We start from the raw sequence: 26031 nt of genomic DNA, 5'->3' as shown, positions 1-26031 counted from the left end.
AACAACACTTGTGGTATATTTCCTGATGTGCCCATGTGGCTATTATGATGTTGGAACGTTTAAAAGAGAATTGAAAGTTCGTGTTACAGAGAACAAGGGCATCATCAGAACTGGTGACTAGAAATCCCCTGTATCCAGAAACTTTAATGTGGTCAGACATGATGTGTGTCAACTGAGGTTCCAGGGTTAGAAGTTGGACAGACACTTAAGAGAGGAGGTGATAGAGATGAATTGTTTTTACAGAGATATATTATATCCATGACTTACAGAGAGACATATTATATCCATGACTTACAGAGAGAGACATATTATATCCATGACTTACAGAGAGACATATTATATCCATGACTTACAGAGAGAGACATATTATATCCATGACTTACAGAGAGACATATTATATCCATGACTTACAGAGAGAGACATATTATATCCATGACTTACAGAGAGACATATTATATCCATGACTTACAGAGAGAGACATATTATATCCATGACTTACAGAGAGAGACATATTATATCCATGACTTACAGAGAGAGACATATTATATCCATGACTTACAGAGAGACATATTATATCCATGACTTACAGAGAGAGACATATTATATCCATGACTTACAGAGAGACATATTATATCTATGACTTACAGAGAGACATATTATATCTATGACTTACAGAGAGACATATTATATCCATGACTTACAGAGACATATTATATCTATGACTTACAGAGAGACATATTATATCCATGACTTACAGAGACATATTATATCCATGACTTACAGAGAGAGACATATTATATCCATGACTTACAGAGAGAGACATATTATATCCATGACTTACAGAGAGAGACATATTATATCCATGACTTACAGAGACATATTATATCCATGACTTACAGAGACATATTATATCCTGACTTACAAACAGAGAGACATATTATAACCATGACTTACAAACAGAAAGATATATTATATCCATGACTTACAGAGAGACATATTATATCCATGACTTACAAACAGAGACCTGGAGGCGAAAGAAGCGCACTCCTGTTTAGTGGAGGTGCTGGCTAGCGGAGTAGAACACCTGTTTAGTGGAGGTGCTGGCTAGCGGAGTAGAACACTTGAAAAGGGAAAGGAGAGACGCACACTTTAAAAGCTCAAACGCAATAATTTAATAACCAAAGTCTTCATCAGGGTATAATGAGAAACACTGTGCGTCACTAGTTTACATAGTGTCAAAGGACACACACAGGTGTCTGTAATCATGGCCGGGTGTGCCCTGATATCATGGGGTTAATTCTTAGATAAAAAATAACATCAAAAACATGAGAGCATACGATCACAGATACAATTTTGCTACATAGGCCTACAAACATTTACAATGAATAGCACAATCACAAGAATGGCTTCAGATCAAAGTCTACATTGAGAATGAAGGGAGCAAGGGTCTTTAAATTAAAGATCCAGGTAGCCTCTCTTTTAAAAAAAATTGTCCGAAAAATTTGCTTACTATTACCCTGGCCAGAGGGACAGGGTCAACAAAGCAGTAATGTTGTGTATTGTATATACAGTATTTCACTTCAGTTTATTTAATTTAATTATACACAAGAGAAGAGGAGGTTGCCCAGCATGAATTCATGTACAAACATTTTTCATTACATTTGTGTCATTTAGCAGATCTCTGGATAAGAGCGACTTACAGGACAAATAAGGGTTAATTGCCTTGCTCAAGGGCACAATGGCAGATTATTCACCTAGTCGGCTCGGGATTCAAACCAGCAACCTTTCAGTTACTGGCCCAACACTCTTAACCGCTAGGCTACCTGCCGCCAGATCAATTAACTTCAATACAGTTATTCAAATACATTCATCATCAATGACTAAAATAATGAATCCAGTATTAAAAGACAATTTAATAAACACAAGTAGTCGATTCATAGCCTGTTTATCATTAAACAAAAGTTGTATAATAATCCACCCAAACTAATGCTGAAAACTGATCATCATCAGCTCGTTCTATCTCCTCCCACAGATGAACAATTGGATTGAGATCTGGTGACTCGGCAGGCCACTGCAGTAAGCTGAATTCACTGTCATGTTCTTGGAACCATTCGTGGACAAGCCTTGTGGAATGGGGCATAATCCTGCTGAAGAAATCTATTTGCAGAAGGATACACTGCTGCCATGAAGGGATGCACCTGATTGGCAATGATGTTTAGACATCCTGTGGCATTCAAACATTGTTCAACCTTTATCAAGGGGCCCAATGTGTGCCCTGAAAACACACCATCACCCCACCAGCCTGCAATGCTGACACACGGCATGGATGCATACAGTGGTGTAAAGTACTTTAGAATAATTTCTTTAAAGAACTACTTTAGTAGTATCTGTACTTTACTATTTATATTGTTGACAACTTTTATTTCACTAAATTCCTAAAGAAAAAACAACACAGTTGTGCCATCTGGTTTGCTTAATTTCAGGAATTTGAAATTATTCATATTTTTACTTTTGATACTTAAGTATATTTACAACCAAATACTTTTACATTTACATTTACATTTAAGTCATTTAGCAGACGTTTTACTCAAGTAGTATTTTAGTGGGTGACTTTCACTTGAGTAATTTTCTATTAAGGTACTTTTACTCAAGTATGACAGTTAGGTACTTTTTCCACCACTGGATGCATGTACTCGTGGTTTCCTCCATACCCTAGTCCTCCCATCAGCATGAAACAGCAGGAACAGGGATTCATCAGACCAGGAAATGTTGTTCAAATTCATTCTCCAGTATCCAGTGTCTTCATTCCTTAGCCCACTGCAACATCCTGTTTCCTACTGAAAGCTAATGGGGATCCAAAATGAATCCATAATAAATACACCACAACTACATTATTAAGGATCATAGCTTTTCACCTGGTCAGTTTATGTCATGAAAAGAGCAGGTGTCATTAATGTTTTGTACACTCAGAGTATGTTGTGACTACCAGCTCATTCCCACAGAAAACTGCAGGGGGAAGCAGTACCACCCAGTCAACCATCAGACTCCATTGTGAGACGCCTCACAGAGGATATTCAACCCTAAGGGCAAATCCAAGGTCATCTCAATATCTTTACAGTAGAAGCTAACAAAACACACCAAAACTGACAAGGTGCACAATGATCAGTAAAGAGAGGCTAACATTCTATAACTCTCCCTTTCCTCTGCATGGTTCTCTCACAGTGAGAAACAATAGGATTACAATATAGTGTTTTACACTTTCTTCATTTGTTCCAATTCAACGTTGCCAATTACTTTATGAGATGAGAATTAAGTGGAGTGTCTAATCTTAGCTGGTCTGAGAGATCTGATGATGCTTCTCTCCTTTATGTATACATTGGTGTCTTTTTAAATGGCTCAATCTGTAGAATCTCTTCTCACAGTCAGTGCAGTGATAAGGTTTCTCTCCTGTGTGGATATGTTCATGTCTTTTTAAGTTGCACAGTAGAGAGAAACTCGCTGAACAGTCAGAGCAGGAGTAAGGCTTCTCTCCTGTGTGTATACTTTCATGTCGTTTTAAGTTGCACAGTAGAGAGAAACTCGCCGCACAGTCAGAGCAGATGTAAGGCTTCTCTCCTGTGTGTGTTCTCTGATGAACTTTTAGCCTAGTTGATGTTGGGAAGCATTTTACACAGTCAGAGCAGGAGTACGGCCTCTCTCCTGTGTGTGTTCTTTGATGAAGTTTTAGCTCAGTTGCTGTTGTGAAGCATTTTACACAGTCAGAGCAGGAGTAAGGCTTCTCTCCTGTATGTTTTTGTTCGTGTGTTTTTAAGTGGCCCAGTCGAGAGAAACTCTTTCCACAGTCAGAGCAGGAGTAAGGCTTCTCTCCAGTATGTATATGTTGGTGAATTTTTAACTGGCCCAGTAGAGAGAAACTCTTTCCACAGTCAGAGCAGGAGTAAGGCTTCTCTCCTGTATGTTTTTGTTCGTGTGTTTTTAAGTGGCTCAATCGCGAGAAACTCTTTCCACAGTCAGTGCAGCAGTAAGGCTTCTCTCCTTTGTGTATACGTTCATGTCGTTTTAATTTGCACAGTAGCGAGAAACTCGCCGCACAATCAGAGCAGGAGTAAACCTTCTCTGTGTGTATACGTTCATGTCGTTTTAAGTTGCACATTAGAGAGAAACTCTTTCCACAGTCAGAGCAAAAGTAAGGCTTCTCTCCTGTGTGTGTTCTCTGATGAACTTTTAGTTTAGCTGATGTTGTGAAGCATTTTATACAATCAGAGCAGGAGTAAGGCTTCTCTCCTGTGTGTGTTCTCTGGTGAACTTTTAGCCAAGTTGATGTTGTGAAGCATTTTACACACTCAGAGCAGGAGTAAGTCTTCTCTTTAGTGTGCACTGTCTGATGAACTGTCCGAGTCTTGGATGTTGTGAAACTCTTCCCACTGTCAGTATAGGAATACCGATTCTCTTCTGTGTGTTTTTTTAGGTGTATTTTCAGCTTCGATAAAAATGGGAAAATCTCCTCACAATGTGGGCAGGGGTGAGACCTCTTAGCACTGTGATCTTCCTGCTGTTGCTCTCTGGATGTAGAGAATGTCTCAACATGGTCTCCTGTGTGAACAACATCAGAAGAAAGAGTCAGTTGGTGTGATATACATGTCAGTCACATGTAGTTTATGTAGCCCTTATTACATCAGAAGCTGTCACAAAGTCCTTTACAGTAACCCAGCCGCAATCCCCAATCCCCAATGCAGGTGTAGAAGCAAAGTGGCTACGAAAAACTCCCCAGCAAGAAGGAACCTAGGAAGAAACGTAGAGAGGAACCAGGCTCAAAGGGGTGGCCAGTCCTCTTCTGGCTGCACCGGATGACATACGTATTCATATCAGTATGCTGTACAATACAAAAGGAAATAAACTATTCTAAAAGTAGGTAAAAGTTGTGAAAATGATGAGCCATATCATCCTCCACTCACTATCACAAGTGTTAGTAACAAGGCTGTATCACATTTGACTGTGATTGGGAGTACCATAGGGTGGCGCACAATTGGCCCAGGATCATCTGGGTTTGGCCGGGGGTAGGCCGTCAATGTAAATATTAATGTCTTCGGTCTAGGGGGTAGTATTCGGAAGTTTGGTTGAATGAGGTGCCCAAAGTCTGTTACTCAGGCCCAGAAGCTAGGATATGCATAGAATTAGTAGATTTGGATAGAAAACACTAAAGTTTCCAAAACGGTTTAAATAACGTCTGAGTATAACAAAACTGATATGGCAGGCGAAAACCCTTGGAAAATCCATCCAGGAAGTGGGATTTTTTTGATGTGAGTGGTTTTCCATTGACAGCCTATTGACAATGTAATGGGTTTGTGCCCCGATTGCAGTTCCTATGGCTTCCACTAGATGTCAACAGTCTTTAGACATGGTTTCAGGCTTGTTTTCTGAAAAATTAAGAATGTGACCTTTCTGTCAGGGGACTGGGGAGTCATGCAGTACGGGTTACGTGGGTGACTGTTTGCGCGCTCTTCGTTCTTTTTCCTTTCTATTGAAAACGCTTTTGTCCGGTGGAAATATGATTGATGATTATTTAGATAATTGACACCCTGAGGATTAGTTATAAACATCGTTTGACATGTTTCAACAAACTTTACTGGTACTATTAGGATGTATTCGTCTGCATATTTTGACCGCCTTTGAGCAAGCGGATTACTTAACAAAACGCGTCAACAAAACTGAGCTTTTGGGATATAAAGAGGGACTTTATCAAACAAAACAACCATTTATTGTGTAGCTGGGAGCCTTGTGATTGCAACCAGTTGAAGATATTCAAAGGTAAGTGATTCATTTTATCGCTATTTCTGACTTTTGTGACTCCTCTACTTGGTTGGAAAATGTTTGTAAGCTGGGCGCTGTCCTCAGATAATCACATGGTATGCTTTCGCCGTAAAGCCTTTTTGAAATCTGACAAAGCGGCTGGATTAACAAGAAGTTAATCTTTAAGCCGATATATAACACTTGTATTTTCATTAAAGTTTATTATGACTATTTCTGTCATTTGAACTTGGCTCTCTGCAATTTCACCGGATGTTGGCCTGGTAGGACGGTAGCGTCTCACCTAGAGCAGAGAGGTTAACTGACTTGCCTAGATAAATAAAGGTTAAAAAAGGAGAGTAATTTCATAGAACTTTAAAACACTGGCAGTTTGTCTACTTCACTTCTTTAGTCTACACTCTGAGCACTCCAGACAGCGCAGTGAATAAAACACTTGCTGGCAACGCTGGTGTCAAACCATGCAAGTGTCAGTAGCATGAAATAATATTTACCTTCTCATTGAAACAGTTAATCATGAAACAGTTCTACTGCAACTTTTCATGCACAGCGGGAAGTTGGAATGAATAACAAACTTAGTTAGATAGAACTTGCTCTTACCATGAGAAACAGATTTCCCAATATTCTCCTCCTCTTCTTCATCTTTAATGATGACATTCAGCTCCAGTGTTTGACTGCAGTCTTCCAGCTTCACTGATGGCATCTCTGGATCCTGCAGTGCAAACTGGGCTCCACTGTCACAATCAGGACCCAGTGACTGTAGGTTTGGACTCAGTGTGGAAGGAGAGTGGCAGGCTGGGTTTGTCGTCACTATTGACGTTACCGGCCTCAGACTTAATTCTAGTCGTCCTGTAGTAACAATGAGAAACAGACAAAAAGTTATTGTCTTGACAGTTCTGGCACATTCTTTATTCTCTATTAAAATACATCATATTTTTTCTTGTTCAATTATCTAATTCAGTGCTTGACTTGGACTGAAATAGTTGTTGATACTCATTTTGGGTGGCGGTACTGTTTATATTTAGATGCAGGAGCTCCACAATATTGTTGAGGTAATATTCTATAAAGAAGAACATGAGCTCAAACAGTAGACATTTGAGGTTCCGGTTCTCAGCTCCAGTGAGCTCCTGTCCATCTCATGTCAATAGATCAGGTAAGTAAACATTGACAACAAAACATGAATTCATTCAAATTAGACAAAGTACAAGCTACACAATGTAACTAAACTTTACCTATAGTAGATTTCTTGGATTTACATAAATTAATAAATGACTCAAAAACCATTTAGTACAAGGTTGCAGTATGTTGTAGGCAGCACTTGTGTACGATTTTCCTGAATAACCTTGTCTTCACTGTTTTATTCCAATCAAAAACCAATAGTAGTTCCGTTCACACCATTGTAACATTTATTGACAACGATAGAAACTGAATGTGTCTGAATATTACTACATAAAATTGTCTCTTTGACGCAGACAGAGTGAGTGGGCGCCGTAGTTTACCCAGCTTGTGAATTTTACACATAACCAATAACATGCTAAACTCAAATAAATTGATTATTTATGAAATTACCTTGAGAAAATGATGTACATCCACTAAGACAAACCCAAAGTCTCTAGCTACGTGGCTTGTAAAATAGTTAACGTTATCACGTTCTTCACTTGGTTTGACACAAAAATAACAAATCAAACCCTTTACCAAACGTGATAATACCTTAACGGATGTTACCTACCATGGTATGGCATGTTCTTTTGATATTAGGAAGTTTAAACCTGCTATTACATACCTGTAGTAATAAATAGAAATGGACACAAATGTTCTTAACCTGTACTGCTCTGGCGTTCCGCTAGCGGAACTCCTCCCACATTCCACTGAAAAGGCAGAGCGCGAAATTCAAAATATATTTTTTTGAAATATTTAACTTTCACATATTAACAAGTCCAATACAGCAAATGAAAGGTACACATCTTGTGAATCCAGTCAACATGTCCGATTTTTAAAATGTTTTACAGCGAAAACAGCACGTATATTTATGTTAGCTCACCACCAAATACAAAAAAGGACAGACATTTTTCACAGCACAGGTAGCATGCACAAAGCCAACCTAACTAACCAAGAACCAACCAAACTAACCAACAAACAACTTCATCAGATGACAGTCTTATAACATGTTATTCAATAAATCTATGTTTTGTTCGAAAAATGTGCATATTCCAGGTATAAATCATAGTTTACATTGCAGCTACAATCAGAAATTGCACCGAAAGCAGCCATAATAATTACAGACACCAACGTCAAATACCTAAATACTCATCATAAAACATTTCTGAAAAATACATGGTGTACAGCAAATGAAAGACAGGCATCTTGTGATTCCAGCCAATATTTCCGATTTATTAAGTGTTTTACAGCGAAAACACAATATAGCACAAGCCATTCCCCAGTAGTAAAAGTTAGCGATCGTGACAAACCAGCAAAAGATATATAATTTTTGACTAACCTTGATAAGCTTCATCAGATGACAGTCCTATAACATCAGGTTATACATACACTTATGTTTTGTTCGAAAATGTGCATATTTAGAGCTGAAATCAGTGGTTATACATTGTGCTAAGGTAGCATCTTTTTCCCACAACGTCCAGATATTTTTCTGACACTTTTTCTGACACACATATTCTGACCAAATGACTATTCATAAACATAACTAAAAAATACATGTTGTATAGGAAATGATAGATACACTAGTTCTTAATGCAATCGCCGTGTTAGAATTCTAAAAATAACTTCATTACGACATCCAGCTTAGTTATAGCGAGAGGGTACCCAAAAGCTGGGCGCAAACGACTAGCACAACATGTTCGACAGATATATGAAATAGCATCATAAAATGGGTCCTACTTTTGCTGATCTTTCATCAGAATGTTGTACAAGGGGTCCTTTGTCGGGAACAATCGTTGTTTGGATTTAGAACGGCCTTTTCCCCCCTCGATTTAGCAAGCACACACAAACGGAAGAGAACGGAACACGGCAAAACTCCCGAAAAAATTTCAATAATCTGATTAAACTATATTGAAAAAACATACTTTACGATGATATTGTCACATGTATCAAATAAAATCAAAGCCGGAGATATTTGTCGTCCATAACGGCAGCTTATCAGAAGGCAAATCCAGGTCCCTGCTCGCGCTCTCCAGAAAACAGGAAACTGGTGACACGTCATGCCAAGAGCCATGATTCGAGTCCAGATCAAGTTACACACTCAATTTCTTCTCTCACTGCTTGTCGGCATCTAGTGGAAGACGTATGAAGTGCAACTAATAAATAACAAGGACTTTAATAGGCAGCCCCTAGAAGAGTGCATCGATTTCAGATTTTCCACTTCCTGTCAGGAAGTTTGCTGCAAAATGAGTTCTGTTTTACTCACAGATATAATTCAAAAGGTTTTAGAAACTTGAGTGTTTTCTATCCAATAGTAATAATCATATGCATATTGTACGAGCAAGAATTGAGTACGAGGCCGTTTAAATTGGGCACGATTTTCCCCCTAAGTGAAAACAGCGCCCTCTGTCCTCAACAGGTTAATTAACATCACAGTTCTTGCGCTTTATTTATTCTGAAGAATGGTGCGTGCCTGCCCGGAACTTCCTGTTCCCCCACTACCACAGTGCAGCCACAGATAGTACAATGAGACAGATATTTCAACAGAAGTATAAATGTGAAGCATCCGCTTAGCGTTTCCACTCACTGCCAAATATGGTAGTGAGAAGAAGCCCGCTGGTCGGCAGTGGGAGAAGATGGAACGAGATGGATTTTGACCGACATTCTGCAAAATGTTCTCATCGATGAAACATCTGATCTTAACCTTTTGTCAATATGGGGGCGCTGTTTCCACTTTGGAAAAAATCGTGCCCAAATTAAACTGCCTCGTACTCTATTCTAGATCGTACAATATGCATATTATTATTACTATTGGATAGAAAACACTCTCAAGTTTCTAAAACCTTTTGAATTATATCTGTGAGTAAAACATAACTCATTTTGCAGCAAACTTCCTGACAGGAAGTGAAAAATCTGAAATCGAGGCTCTGTTCCAGGGCCTTCCTATTCAATTGCTTGAACTCTATGGATATACATGCACTTCATACGCCTTCCACTAGATGTCAACAGGCAGTGGGAGGTGGAATGGGGTGTCTAGCTTGATCTGAGGTCGAATAAGAGCTTTTGGCGTGACAAGTCTGGAAATGTCATTGTCTTCGAAGGCGCGAGAAGGAACCCCAGATTGCCTTCTGAAAAGCGTTCGGTATTGACGGCTAATATCTCCGGCTTTGATTTGATACATGTGATAATATCATCGTAAAGTATGTTTTTTCAATATAGCTTTATCAGATTATTCAACGTTTATCGGGAGTTTTGGAGTTTTCCGTTCTCTGCGTTAGGTGAAGATGGACATCTTCGCGCCACTTGGCTAGCTAAGGTTGCTAATTCGACAGGAGAGAAGGACATTCTAAAACCAAACAACGATTTATTCTGGACAAAGGACTCCTTGTACAAGATTCTGATGGAAGCTCAGCAAAAAGTAAAAACAATTTATGATGTTATTTCGTATTTTTGTGTGAAATGTTTAGTCCTATTCTCCGCCCTTATAGCGGGCGCTGTCTCGCAATAACGCAAGCTGTATGTCGTACTAAAGTTATTTTTAAAAATCTAACAGCGGTTGCATTAACAAGAAATTTGTGGAGTGGTTGAAAAACGAGTTTTAATGACTCCAACCTTAGTGTATAGACACTTCTGACTTCAACTGTACCTCTAGTGGCATGAAAAATTATTTCCACTGTTTGCAATGTAAAAATCCTAATTACATTTGGATTCCTCTGTAATTGTCATGCCCCCTAAAAAACGTAATGTGAAAACGTGCCTGATATTTAAAAAAAAAATAAGAAAAAAAAAGATTCTTCAAAGTCCCTAGTCATCTAAAATGATGTAGAACTGCATGAAATCCGTTTGCCACATTTGTCCCGGACTCTAGGCTACAAAAAATGTACTCCATGTGTGTAACTTCTGTAAGCGGCTCAACACCACTGCTCCCGAGTGGTGCAGCGGTCTAAGGCATCTCAGTTCAAGAGGCATCACAACAGTATCTGGTTCGAATCCAGTCTGTATCACATCCGGCTGTGATTGGGAGTCCTATAGGGCGGCGCACAATTGCCCCACGGGTAAGCCGTCATTGTAAATAATAATTTGTTCTTAACTGACTTGTCTAGTGAAATAAAATAAAACAATTATAATATGCCAGTAAGCTAAAGCCATGATAATGCCTGCAATGCTTTATTATAAAAGGTATTTTATTTAATGTGTTCTGGTACCTCAGAGACCCCCCCCCACCTCTCGGGCTCACTTTTGGTTCCAGCACCTCCCAATTTACACAGTAAGCACTGGAGAAGTGTGTAGCTGCCGCTGCCTCCTGCGTGACACATCTCCTTTACATAGAATTCGTGAGGATGTTGATTTTGGCCTGTGGAATAGACCATGTGTAACAACACCTGAACAGGATTGGTACATCCGAACATCACACCTGCTAGACAGGAATGTCAGTGTTTTGCCATGGCCAGCGAAGAGCCCAGATCTCAATCCCATTGAGCACGTCTGGGACCTGTTGGATTGGAGGGTGAGGGCTAGGTCCATTCCCCCAGGAAATGTCCGGGATCTTGCAGGTGCCTTGGTGGAAGAGCGGGGTAACATCTCACAGCAAGAACTGGCAAATCTGGTGCAGTCCATGAGGAGGAGATGCACTGCAGTACTTAATGCAGCTGGTGGCCACACGAGATACTGACTGTTACTTTTGATTTAGATCTCCCCTTTGTTCAGGGACACATTATTGCATTTATGTTAGTCACATGTCTGTGGAACTTGACTCAGTTGTTGAATCTTGTTATTTTACATACAAATATTTGCTGAAAATAAACACAGTTAACAGTAAGAGGCTGTTTCTTTTTTTGCAGAGTTTATTTTTACCTTGTCAGCTCAGGGATTCGATCCAGCAACCTTTCGGTTACTGTCCCATCTCTCTAACCACTCGGCTACCTGTACGTCATTCATATAAGTAGGCTGTGCAATACAAAAGGAGAATAAAACTATGCTAAAACTATCTCATAAGTCAAGAAGATGACTTATATCATATATATATATCATCCTCCACTCACTACCTTAAGGGTTAGAAACTACACAGACTAATTTCATATCATCCTCCACTCACTACCACAAGGGTTAGTAACTACACAGACTCATTTCATATCATCCTCCACTCACTGTCACAAGGGTTAGAAACTACACAGACTCATTTCATATCATCCTCCACTCACTGTCACAAGGGTTAGAAACTACACAGACTTATTTCATATCATCTTCCACTCACTGTCACAGGGGTTAGAAACTACACAGACTCATTTCATATCATCCTCCACTGACTGTCACAAGGGTTAGAAACTACACAGACTCATTTCATATCATCTTCCACTCACTATCACAAGGGTTAGTAACTACACAGACTCATTTCATATCATCCTCCACTCACTATCACAAGGGTTAGAAACTACACAGACTCATTTCATAGAACTTTAAAACACTGGCAGTTTGTCAACTTCACTTCTTCAGTCTAATCTCTGAGCACTCCAGATCGCCCAGTGAATAAAACAAATGCTGGAAATACTGGTGTCAAACCATGCAAGTCTCAGTAGCATGAAATAACATCTACCTTCTCATTGAAACAGTTCATCATGAAACAGTTCTACTGCAACTTTTCATGCACAGTGGGAAGTTGGAACGAACAACAAACTTGGATGGATAGAACCTGCTCTTACCATGAGAAACAGATTCCCCAATCTTCTCCTCCTCTTCTTCATCTTTAATGTTGACATTCAGCTCCAGTGTTTGACTGCAGTCTTCCAGCTTCACTGATGCCATCTCTGGATCTTGCAGTGCAAACTGGGCTCCACTGTCACAATCAGGACCCAGTGACTGTAGGTTTGGACTCAGTGTGGAAGGAGAGAGGCAGGCTGGGTCTGTCCTCACTGTTGATGTTACCGGCCTCATACCTGAGTCGGGAAGTAGTACAAGAGAAACAGACACAAAAGTTATTTTCTTGACAGTTCTGACACTTTCTTTATTCTCTATTAAATATATTCTATTTTTTCTTGTTCAGTTATCTAATTCAGTGCTTGACTTGGACTGAAATAGTTGCCGATACTCATTTTGGGTGCTGGTACTGTTTATATTTAGGTGCAGGAGCTCCACAATACCTATTTTTTTTTACTTTGTTTTTATTGAGTAACACAACGAATAAAGTAAAATTACAACAAAAAAGATCTGGCAGTTACAGTGCACGTCATACCTTCATCACATTAGTTACATATTAGTTACATATCATTCAATTAGACCTTTTTCAAGTACGAAACCCATTTCTCACAGTATTCCTGACCTCTCTCCTCTTGTGTTCTTAAGGCTGGGTGGCAGTATTGAGTAGCTTGGATGAAAAGGAGCCCAGAGTAAACTGCCTTCTAATCAGGCTCAGAGGCTAAGATATGCATATTATTAGAAAACACTCTGAAGTTTCTAAAACTGTTTGAATGATGTCTGTGAGTATAACAGAACTCATATGGCAGGCAAAAACCTGAGAAAAAAATCCAACTAGGAAGTGGGTAATCTGAGGTTTGTAGGTTTGCCTGTCTAATATACAGTTGGATATTGGTCATTTTGCACTTCCTAAGGCTTCCACTAGATGTCAACAGTCTTTAGAACCTTGTTTGATGCTTCTACTGTGAAGAATGAGGGAAGGCGAGCTCTTTGAGTCAGGTGTCTGGCACGAGCTGAACACGCACGCTCACGTGAGAGCGACCTGCTTTCCATCGCATTTCTGAATACAAAGGAATTCTCCGGTTGAAACATTATTGAAGATTTATGTTAAAAACATCCGAAAGATTGATTCTATACATCGTTTGACATGTTTCTACGAACTGTAATGGAATTGTTTGACTTTTCGTCTGACCTGCGCGTCATGAATGTGGATTACTGGACTGAACGCGCAAACAAAATGAAGGTATTTGGACATAAATGATGGACTACATCGAACAAAACAAACATTTATTGTGGAACTGGGATTCATGGGAGTGCATTCTGATGAAGATCATCAAAGGTAAGTGAATATTTATAATGCTATTTCTGACTTCTGTTGACTCCAAAAATGGCGGATATCTTTATGGCTTATTTGGGCTCTGAGCGCTGTACTTAGATAATAGCATGGTGTGCTTTTCCATAAAGTTTTTTAGAAATCTGACAGCGGTTGCATTAACCTCTAACACCTCACAAACCCGGATCTGGGATCCCCCCCATCACAAAAGCTGACTAGCATAGCCTAGCCTAAAGTTACAGGGATATCATAAAATAAAATGTTCATGAAATCACAAGTCCAAGACACCAAATGAAAGATACAGATCTTGTGATTCAAGCCATCATCTCTGATTTTTAAAATGTTTTACAGGGAAGACACAATACGTAAATCTATTAGCTAACCACGATAGCAAAAGACACAACTTTTTTTGTCCACCATTTTTTTCCTGCATAGGTAGCTATGACAATTTCAACCAAATAAAGATATAAATAGCCACTAACCAAGAAACAACCTCATCAGATGACAGTCTGATAACATTTATTGTATAGCATAGGTTTTGTTAGAAAAATGTGCATATTTCAGGTATAAATCATAGTTTACAATTGCAGCCCCCATCACAACAACTGTCAACAACTAAAATGACTAGAATAACTACAGAGACCATCGTGTATTAGCTAATTACTCATCATAAAACATTTCTTAAAAATACACAGCGTACAGCAGATGAAAGACACAGATCATGTGAATATAGCCAATGTCAGATTTTCTAAGTGTTTTACAGCGAAAACACAATATAGCGTTATCTTAGCCTACTACAATAGTCAGTCACACGGCAGCATTGATTCAAGGCAAAAATAGCAATAACGTTATAAACAACCAAACGCTATTAATTTTTTCACTAACCTTCTCAGAATTCTTCAGATGACAGTCCTGTAACATCATATTACACAATCCATATAGGTTTTGTTCGAAAATGTGCATATTTAGCAGCACACACCGTGGTTATACAATGTGATCAGTAGCAACAGGGCATGCATTCTGGCCGGCGCCATCTTGGAAAGGCACCTACTCTTATCGAAAGCTATTCATAAACTTGACAAAAAAAATACAGGTTGGACAGCAATTGAAAGACAAATTAGTTCTTAATGCAATCGCTGAGTTACATTTTTAAAATTAACCTTACTGCGCAATACTGGGTACAATACAGGGTGCGATAGCGCAACGCTACACGGAAAATAATGGCGTCTAATACATTTTACTTTTTCAACAGAGCAACGTTTTATCAGCATAAATAGTACTTACTATTAGCTGAACTCCCGTCAGAATCTTGGGGAAGGTGTCCGTTGGCCAAAAGAATCGTTGCTGGGTTGGAGAATGCTTCCTTTGACGTTGCAATTAGCAGTACAGAATGGCATTCGAGAGAGAGACACCCAAGTTTCTACAGCGCCATGGAAATAAATACCTGAAAATCGCAATATACTGACATAAACTGGTATAATTCGGTTCAAAATAACAAGATTATGATGTCTTTAAAGCCTATAGCGAATAAAAACAGAGCCGGATACATCTAGGAGCTAAAACCAGAGGTTCTAAAAAGACATGCCAAGAGCCTTTCTGCGTCAGCGCGAAGTCCCAAAAGGCTGGACACCTCGGTTCCAACCAATTTATAGACTTCCTGAACCGTGTAGAAACTGCATTTCAACTCTCCCTATTCGCTAACAGCCAGGGGAAGGCGTATGCAGTGCATCTCAACCAATAGAAGACAGGCAAAGTTAAAGACAGGTCTCAAAGCAGATGATAAAATTTGCCATTCTCACACAGACATAGGAAAAGTGCTCTAAGTCGAGTTCTGTTTCACTTAGACATAATTCCAACGGTTTTAGAAACTAGAGAGTGTTTTCTATCCAATAGTAAGAATAATATGCATATTGTACGAGCAAGAATTGAGTACGAGGCCGTTTACATTGGGTACACATTTGTGCTATGTCGAAATAGCACCCCCCTAGTGGCAAGAAGTTTTAAGGAGAAGTTTATCTAAAGTTCCATGTTTAATACTTATATCTTTTATCAATGTTTATTATGAATATTTCTGTAAATTTATGTGGCTCTCTGCAAAATCACTGGATGTTTTGGAGGCAAAACATTACTGAACATAACGCGCCAATGTAAACTAAGATTTTTGGATATAAATATGAACTTTATCGAACAAAACATATATGTATTGTGAAACATGAAGTCCTATGAGTGTCATCTGATGAAGATCATCAAAGGTTAGTGATTAATTCTATCTCTATTTCAGATTTTTGTGACTCCTCTCTTTGGCTGGAAAAATGGCTGTGTTTTTCTGTGACTTGGCTCTGACCTAACATAATCGTTTGTGGTGCTTTCCCCGAAAAGCCTATTTGAAATCGGACACTGTGGTGGGATTAACAAGAAGTGTATCTTTAAAATGGTGTAAAATACTTGTATGTCTGAGGAATTCTAAATATGAGATCTGTTGTTTTGAATTTGGCGCCCTGCACTTTAACTGGCTGTTGTCATATCGATCCCGTTAACGGGATCTCAGCCGTAAGAAGTTAATGACTTAGAGAAGATCTGCAAAGAGGAGTGGGACAAAATCCCTCCTGAGATGTGTGCAAACCTGGAAACGTCAAGAAACGTCTGACCTCTGGGATTGCCAACAAGGGTTTTGCCTCCAAGTACAAAGTCATGTTTTGCAGAGGGGTCAAATACTTATTTCCCTCATTAAAATGCAAATCAATTTATAACATTTTTGACATGCGTTTTTCTGGATTTTTTTGTTGTTATTCTGTCTCTCACTGTTCAAATAAACCTACCATTAAAATTATAGACTGATCATTTCTTTGTCAGTGGGCAAACGTACAAAATCAGCAGGGGATCAAATACTTTTTTCCCTCACTGTACAAGTTCGACAATATTTCTTAAGGGAGATAAAAGCGATTGACCCTCGAGCACCTCAAATTAATCCAAGTATTCACAAACGCATACAATTTGGGGAGTAACAAAAAAACTATTTCAAATCTCTACTTGGGTATTCAGTCCTCAAAGAAACATTCTACAAACTATATTAAAAAGAAATGGGAGGAGGAACTTAACATTGAAATAACTGATGAAACATGGTTGAACATATTAGAGACTCAACAAAGCTCCACCAATTCAAGGTCATGGAGAGAATTCTGTTGGAAGAATGTTATACGTTACTTCATAACACCTAAACTGAAAATAAAAAAAACTGTCTCCCTACAACCTTGTTGGAGAGAATGCTGTCTACTGAGGGTGTATCACTCTCATATCTTTTGGACCTGCCCCGCAATTGAAACTTACTGAGGAGAAATAGGATCTAACATTGGAAAAATAATGGGATTTGACATAGAACAAACATTCATTTCTTTGTACTCGGGTGAAATACCTGATAACTTAAACAATAGAGAAAAGTACCTCTTGAAGGTCTTAATGGCAGCCAGTAAAAAGGCCATCACTGGGAAATGGCTACAAAAAGACCCTCCCACAGTGACACAATGAATAGACATTGCAAAGAAATACACCACATGGAGCGTTTGACCTTTGCTTTAAGGTTTCGTTTTGATGCGGTGAAGTTGTCCTGTCCCCTTAGCAGAAAAACACCCCCAAAGCATAATGTTTCCACCTCCATGTTTGACGGTGGGGATGGTATTCTTGGGGTCATAGGCAGCATTCCTCCTTCTCCAAACACAACGAGTTGAGTTGATGCCAAAGAGCTCCATTTTGGTCTCATCTGACCACAACACTTTCACCCAGTTGTCCTCTGAATCATTCAGATGTTCATTGGCAAACTTCAGACGGGCATGTATATGTGCTTTCTTAAGCAGGGGGACCTTGCGAGCGCTGCAGGATTTCAGTTCTTCACTGCATAGTGTGTTACCAATTGTTTTCTTGGTGACTATGGTCCCAGCTGCCTTGAGATCATTGACAAGATTCTCCCGTGTAGTTCTGGGCTGATTCCTCACCGTTCTCATGATCATTGCAACTCCACGAGGTGAGATCTTGCATGGAGCCCCAGGCTGAGGGAGATTGACAGTTCTTTTGTGTTTCTTCCATTTGCGAACAATTGCACCAACTGTTGTCACCTTCTCACAAAGCTGCTTGGCGATGGTCTTGTAGCCCATTCCAGCCTTGTGTAGGTCTACAATCTTGTCCCTGACATCCTTGGAAAGCTCTTTGGTCTTAGCTATAGTGGGGAGTTTGGAATCTGATTGATTGATTGCTTCTGTGGACAGGTGTCTTTTATACAGGTAATGAGCTGAGATTAGGAGCACACTCTTAAAGGTAGTGCTCCTAATCTCAGCTTGTTACCTGTATAAAAGACACCTGGGAGCCAGAAATCTTTCTGATTGAGAGGGGGTCAAATACTTATTTCCCTCATTAAAATGCAAATCAATTTATAACATTTTTGACATGCGTTTTTCTGGATTTTTTTGTTGTTATTCTGTCTCTCACTGTTCAAATAAACCTACCATTAAAATTATAGACTGATCATTTCTTTGTCAGTGGGCAAACGTACAAAATAGGCAGGGGATCAAATACTTTTTTCCCTCACTGTAGGTATCTGTAAAAATCTTTTTATGTTTTTTACTTAGGTCCTGGAAGTTATCTAGGTTCCCATTCCTTATAATTGTACTGAATGATGTGATGCCTTTCTGCGTCCATTGTTTAAATCTGCTGTCCTGAGTTGCAGGGATGAAGCTGGGGTCGTATGCGGGCCAACTCAGCAGTTTGATCTCTCTGTCTAAATTATTTTGCCTAACTAACCTAAACCATGTCTTCAGAGAGAAATTAATCCACTGGTTTTGTCTATTGTATGTTTCTATTACCATGTCCTTATTTCCCAAAACTGACTGTATAGGTATCTCTGTCAAACTAGTCTCAATGTCTTTCCATTTGGATTCATATTCTGAATTGCACCAACACACCAGAGGTCTCAATTGGGCTGACACAAAATAGTATTTTAGGTTTACTAAGGCCATACCCCCACAGTTTTTTGGTAGTTGTAATGTTGTATATCTAATTCTTGGTATTTTACTGTTCCAGATAAACCTTGATATCCGTTTATCCCTAAACTGTTTAGGTGGGATTTCTATGGGCAGTGATTGGAACAAATACAATAACCTCGGCAGGATGTTCATTTTGATTGTTTCAATTCTACTACTAAGATCTAAGGGAAGTGAGTTCCACCTGTCTAGGTCATCATATATTTTCTTGTTGATGTGATCGTAATTCATGCAATAAAGTTTGGGTGTATCTTTTGGTAGGTATACTCCAAGATATTTAATGGATGAAGAGGTCCAGTGGAAGTTCTACCTACTCTTCAGCTCTTCCTGTGGGGTATAATTATATACTAGGGCTTGGGTCTTGTGTACGTTAAGCACATACCCTGAATATGTTCCAAATGTTTGTAAAACATCCATCAATCTAGGTACGCTTGAGCCTGGGTCTTTAAGGAATAACAGAACGTCATCAGCATACATGCATATCTTATGTTCACTGCCTCTTATTGTTATTCCCTCTAAGGTTGGGTCCTGTCTTATTGCCTGTGCTAATGGTTCGAGGTACAGGGAGAAGAGCGTGGGTGAAAGATTACAGCCTCGTCTTGCCCTCGCTCTAATTTTATTGTTCGTGACAAATGTAAATTTATCTTTATTCTAGCGGTCGGACAAGAATAGTGTTTTGATGCACTGTATCACTTCTTTGTTGAAACCAAATCTTTCCATAACTTGGAATAGATAATCCCATCCCACTGAATCAAATGCTTTTTCTGCATCTAGACTGATTAATATTGCACTAGTCTTATTCTGAGTAATGTGGTCCATGACATGTAGTGTTCTCCTTATGTTGTCCTGTGTTTGCCTATTTTGTATGAAACCAGTTTGATCTCCGTCAATCAATTCAGGGATTATGTTCTCCATTCTTTTGGCTATTGTTGATGCATATAGTTTAGAATCCATGTTAAGGATTGCGATAGGTCTATATGAACTGCATTCCTTATCTTTACCTTCTTTTGGGATTACCGATATGATGGCTTCTCCCCACGATGGTGGAAGACCTCCCTCCCGCAGAGTCCAGTTAAAACAGGCCTTAAGTAGAGGTGCTAATTGTTCTCTGAATGTCTTGAACCATTCTGAAGGGAAGCCATCAGTGCCTGGTGACTTGTTTACTTTTAGTTGAGATATTGTTTATTAATTTCTTCGGTGGATATTTCTAAAGGTAGTCTATCATTTTGCTCTGTCCCAATTGAGGGGACATCAAGTGAGTTTAAAAAAATGCTCTTTTGTCTGTGCATCTGCCTTCTCTGGTTTGTGTAATATGATTCAAATGCATTCTGTATTTCATCTAATTTGCATGTGATCTTTGTTTTGGGGTCTTTTATTTTGAAAATGGTATTCTGTGCTTGTTGTTTCCTGAGTCTCCGTGCTAGTAATTTGGTTGCCTTTTGAGCTTCATAATTTCGTTGTTTCAGGAACCTAAGGTTTTTCTCTACTTCGCCCCTATAAATCTGGTCAATTTCCTGTTTTACCTTTTGGATCTCTCGTAATAGAAGAGGGTCTTTGTATTTACTATGAGATCGTTCTAAGTTTCTTAGGGTTTCCTGTAATTTCAGCAGATTCTGTGCTTTCATCTTTTTCTTGAGAGATGATGTGGCTTTGATCTTTCCTCTAATAACCGCCTTAGCTGTATTGTTATTCTCCAGATAGATGTTCAATTCTGTCTTTATTGATTCCTTGAATGCTGGCTCATTCAGCATGCTTGTATTAAGTCTCCATATAGTGTTTCTTGGTTTGCTATCAAGGTGTAGAGTAAGGTAAACTCCATTACGATCTGATAAGTCGCTCTGCCCGATCCTACAATCCTTAAGCCTCTGTCTATCTGCATTGTACATGACAAAGTAGACTAACCTGGAGTATTCAGTGTGGCGGGCTGAGTAAAAAGTATATTCCTTATCTGTCTTGTGGGTGTCACGCCATACATCAAGCAGTCCTAGATCCTGCAGTATCCTATTGATCTTTTTAGCAACAAAACTAATTTTCCTATTTTGATTTGTGCTGTCCAATTTTGTGCATTAAATAATGTAACTTCCTTGTTATCCAGTTTACATTTAACAAGTATAAATCTACCCTTCTTGTCTTTTATTTCTGACAAACTCAAAATTAACTGAGTTTGAAGATGACAAGTGTTTGCTTTGTCATTATGGGTATTGTGTGTAGATTGATGAGGAACGTTTTTAATTTAAAAACAATTTTAGAAAAAGGCTGTAACGTAACAAAATGTGGAAAAAGTCAAGGGGTCTGAACACTTTCCGAATGCCCTGTATGTATTCATATCAGTAGGCTGGTACTGTATGTATTCATATCAGTAGGTGGGTACTGTATGTATTCATATCAGTAGGCTGGTACTGTATGTATTCATATCAGTAGGCTGGTACTGTATGTATTCATATCAGTAGGCTGGTACTGTATGTATTCATATGAGTAGGCTGTGCAATACAAAGGGGAATAAAACTATTCTAAAAGTATCTAATAAGTCATGAAAATTATGACCTATATCATCCTCCACTCACTATAACAAGGGTTAGAAACTAAACAGATCACCGACCATTTAGAATCCCACCGTACCTTCTCCGCTATGCAATCTGGTTTCCGAGTTGGTCACGGGTGCACCTCAGCAACGCTCAAGGTCCTAAACAATATCATAACCGCTATCGATAAAAGACAGTACTGTGCAGCCGTCTTCATCGACCTGGCCAAGGCTTTCGACTGTCAATCACCGCATTCTTATCGGCAGACTCAACAGCCTTGGTTTCTCAAATGACTGCCTTGCCTGGTTCACCAACTACTTCTCTGATAGTGTTCAGTGTGTCAAATCAGAGGGCCTGTTGTCCGGTCCTCTGGCAGTCTCTATGGTGGTGCCACAGGGTTCAATTCTCGGGCTGACTCTTTTCTCCGTCTACGCAGACGACACCATTTTGTATACATGTGGCCCTTCATTGGACACTGTGTTAGCTAACCTCCAGACGAGCTTCAATGCCATACAACACTCCTTCCGTGGCCTCCAAATGCTCTTAAATGCTAGTAAAACTAAATGCATGCTCTTCAATCTATCGCTAACCGCACCCGCCCACCCGCCCGACTAGCATCACTACTCTGGACGGTTCTGTATTAGAATATGTGGACAACTACATATACATTGGTGTCTTGCTGGACTGAAAATTCTCCTTCCAGACTCACATTAAGCATCTCCAAACCAAAATTAAATCTAGAATCGGCTTCCTATTTCACAACAAAGCCTCCTTCACTCATGCTACCAGACACACCGTCGTAAAACTGACTATCCTACAGATCCTTGACTTCGCCGACTTCCTTTACAAAATAGCCTCCAACACTCTACACAGCAAATTGGATGTAGTCTATCACAGTGCCATCTGTTTTGTCACCAAAGCCCCATATACTACCCACCACTGTGACCTGTATGCTCTCGATGGCTGGCCCTCGCTTCTTATCGGTCACCAAACCCATTGGCTCCAGGTCATCTATAAGTCTTTGCTAGGTAAAGCCCGCCTTATCTCAGCTCACTGGTCACCATAGCAACACCCACCCATAGCATGCACTCCATCAGGTATATTTCACTGGTCATCCCCAAAGCCAACACCTCATTGGCCACCTGTCCTTCCAGTTCTCTGCTGCCAATGACTGGAACTAATTACAAAAATCACTGAAGCTGGAGACTTACAGTTGAAGTCGGAAGTTTAAATACACTTAGGTTGGAGACATTAAAACTTGTTTAACAACCACTCCACAAATTTCTTGTTAACAAACTATAGTTTTGGCAAGTCGGTTAGGACATCTACTTTGTGCATGACACAAGTAATTTTTCCAACAATTGTTTAGACAGATTTCACTTAATCACAATTCCAGTGGGTCAGAAATGTACATACACTAAGTTGACTGTGCCTTTAAACAGCTTGGAAAAATCCCTGAAAATGATGTTAAAGCTTTAGAAGCTTCTGATAGGCTAATTGACATCAGTTGAGTCAATTGGAGGTGTACCTGTGGATGTATTTCAAGGCCTACCTTCAAACTCAATGCCTCTGATGGACATCATTGGAAAATCAAAAGAAACCGTCAGTCATTATAATGGGTGGTGAGGTCAAAAAAAAAAATCTGGAAGATTCTCCTTGGGTTTTTGCCTGCCATATCAGTTCTGTTATACTCACAGACATTATTTTAACAGTTTTGGAAACTTCAATCTACCAAATTATATGCATATCCTAGCTTCTGGGCCTGAGTAACAGGCATTTTACTTTGGGCACGCCAGCTCTACGAAATTCCGAATACTGCCTGAGTGTTACTAATTGAGTGTATGTAAACTTCTGACCCACTGAGAATGCGATGAAAGAAATAAAAGCTGAAATAACTAATTCTCTCTACTATTATTCTGACAATTTCACATTTTTAAATAAAATGGTGATGCTAACTGACCTAAGACAGGGAATTTTGACTATGATTAAATGTCAGGAATTGTGAAAAACTGAGTATAAATGAATTTGGCTAAGGTGTATGTAAACTTCTGACTTCAACTGTATCTCCCTCACTAACTTTAAGCATCTGCTGTCAGAGCAGCTTACCGGTCACTGTACCTGTACACAGCCCATCTGTAAATAGCCCACCCAACTACCTCATCCCCATATTGTTATTTATTTTTGCTCTTTTGCACCCCAGTATCTTTACTTGCACATCATCATCTGCACATCCATTACTCCAGTGTTAGTGCTAAATTGTAATTATTTCGCCACTATGGCCAATTTATTGCCTTACCTCCCTAATCGACTACATTTGCACACACTACATATAGATGTATCTATTGTGTTATTGACTGTACGTTTGTTTATCCCATGTGTAACTCTGTGTTGTTGATTTTGTCAAACTGCTTTGCTTTATCTTGGCCAGGTCGCAGTTGCAAATGAGAACTGGACTACCTGGTTAAATAAAGGTAAAATAAAATAAATAAAACAGTTCTACAGCAACTTCTCATGCACAGTGGGAAGTTGGAATGAAAAACACCAACTTAGTTAGATAGAACCTGCTCTTACCATGAGAAACAGATGTCCCAATCTCCTCCTCCTCTTCTTCATCTTTAATGTTGACATTCAGCTCCAGTGCTTGACTGCAGTCTTCCAGCTTCACTGATGCCATCTCTGGATCCTGCAGTGCAAACTGGGCTCCACTGTCACAATCAGGACCCAGTGACTGTAGGTTTCTACTCAGTGTGGAAGGAGAGAGGCAGGCTGGGTTTGTCCTCACTGTTGATGTTACCGGCCTCAGACTTGACCTGAGTCAGGCAGTAATAATAAAGAGAAACGGACACAAAAGTTAGTGCCAGAACTGTCAAGACTTTCTTTATTCTCTAAAAATATGGTTTATATTTAGGTGCAGGAGATCCACAATACTGTTGAGCTAATATTCTATAAGAGGAACATGAGCTCAAACAGTAGAAATGTGAGGTGATGGTACTCAGCTCCGGTGAGCTCCTGTCCAAGTCAAACACTGACCCCATTTCAATAGATCTGGTAGCTAAGCACAGACAACAAAACATTAATTAATTCACATTAGACAAAGTATATACTTTAAATTAGGCTACACAACTTAAATGCACTTAATCTATAGTAGATTTCCTGAATTCATATGAATGCCTCAAACATTTAGTACAAGGTTGTAGTATGTTGTAGGCAGCACTATGTACTATTTTCCTGAATAACCTTGTGTTCACTGTATTATTCCAATCAAAAACCAATAGTATTTCCGTTCACACCATAGTAACATTTATTGATAGACAGAAACAACTGAATGTCTCTGAATATTGGTACACATGTAGAAAACGGATAATCATTACATTTAGCTCCAAAATAGTAGTGCAACCGTAAAATGGTCTCTCTGCTGCACCCTCACTGCCTGCACTGAAGTGCGTTGATGCAGACCGAGTGGAAACCGCCATTTTACCATCTAGTGAATTTTACACAAAACCAAAAACGACATGTAAAACGAACCCAGAAATCGAAAATAAATGGATCCTTAATGAAATTACCTTGACGAAGTGATATACATCCACTCAGACTAAACCAAAGTCTCTATTTGACTTGTAGAAAATGAATCACGTTCACTCATGCGGTTTGACATACAAATAGCACATAAAACCTTTATCAAAACGTGATAATAACTTGACGTATTTATTACCTAGCATGTTATGGCATGTCCTTTCGATATTAGAACGTGCTATTACATACCAGCAGTAATACATTTGAAACGGACACAGAAGTTGTCGTCTCGACTGCACAATTCTGGCCTTTCCTTTATTATGAAGAATGATGTGCGCCTGCGCGGAACTTCCTGTTCCCCCACTACCAGTTTCTAAACCCAGAGACGTAACAACGCGAGACTACAGAGAACGCTTGCGAAGCAGACCAAGCCTGGGTTTGACAAGTCAATGAGAGAAGTACATTGATATCAAAATATTTACCCCTGATACTAACCTTGGCAGAGCATCCTACTGGAAGCTAAATAGCTTAATAATGATATAGTGATATGATATAGTGATAATGATATAGTTACATTTGAGGTTAAAGATCTGCTCTCACACTTTTGGGAAAGGGCTTGTGAAGAAAAATCTTATTGCAAGAACTGGGAGCTCTTTAAATTTGAGGTGTCCAAATACCTTAGAAAATATGGTAGTAATTCTTGCTAAGACCAGAAGAGCTGAGGAGGAAAAGGTGATCATTAAGATAACTTCCCTTTCTCAGAGGTCCCCGGCCGGCCTCTCTGGGGAGGAGAAGATGGAACTAATTGAGTTACAAAATAAACTGGATACTATATATAGATTAAAAGCAGAAGGAGCCTTTATTAGATCTAGGAAAAAATGGATTGAGGAGGGAGAACAGAATTCATCCTATTTCTTTAGACTTGAGAAATTTCACTCTAAAAATAACACTATCCATAAATTAAACATTGATAGTGTTTAAT

The 26031-nt window shown here is 39.3% G+C and overlaps 1 protein-coding gene across 4 annotated transcripts; it reads right to left on the bottom strand.

Annotated features, from left to right (window-relative positions):
- Positions 1-231: 231 nt before the first annotated feature.
- LOC129859996 (zinc finger protein 883-like) lies at positions 232-25398 on the bottom strand. 4 transcript variants are annotated; one of them, XR_008760286.1, is made up of 6 exons: positions 25100-25242; positions 24108-24346; positions 12660-12893; positions 6406-6654; positions 2581-4593; positions 232-2541 (listed from the first exon to the last, which is right to left on the bottom strand). XR_008760286.1 is itself a non-coding variant. In XM_055930306.1 (5 exons), exons 1-5 carry the CDS (start codon positions 25310-25312, stop codon positions 3329-3331), a joined length of 2001 nt encoding a protein of 666 aa, XP_055786281.1. In that variant the 5' UTR covers positions 25313-25398; the 3' UTR covers positions 232-3328. The 4 variants fall into 4 exon arrangements, 3 of the variants coding, with proteins under 3 accessions (XP_055786281.1, XP_055786282.1, XP_055786280.1); XM_055930306.1 differs by lacking the exon at positions 25100-25242 and adding an exon at positions 25299-25398 and having other exon boundaries at positions 232-4593; XM_055930307.1 differs by lacking the exon at positions 25100-25242 and adding an exon at positions 25249-25391 and having other exon boundaries at positions 232-4593.
- Positions 25399-26031: the final 633 nt, after the last annotated feature.

Source organism: Salvelinus fontinalis, chromosome 7, assembly GCF_029448725.1.
Source record: "Salvelinus fontinalis isolate EN_2023a chromosome 7, ASM2944872v1, whole genome shotgun sequence".
Taxonomy (NCBI): domain Eukaryota; kingdom Metazoa; phylum Chordata; class Actinopteri; order Salmoniformes; family Salmonidae; genus Salvelinus; species Salvelinus fontinalis.
The sequence above is the reverse complement of the archived record's forward strand: the minus strand, read 5'-3'. Positions and strand labels throughout refer to the sequence as shown.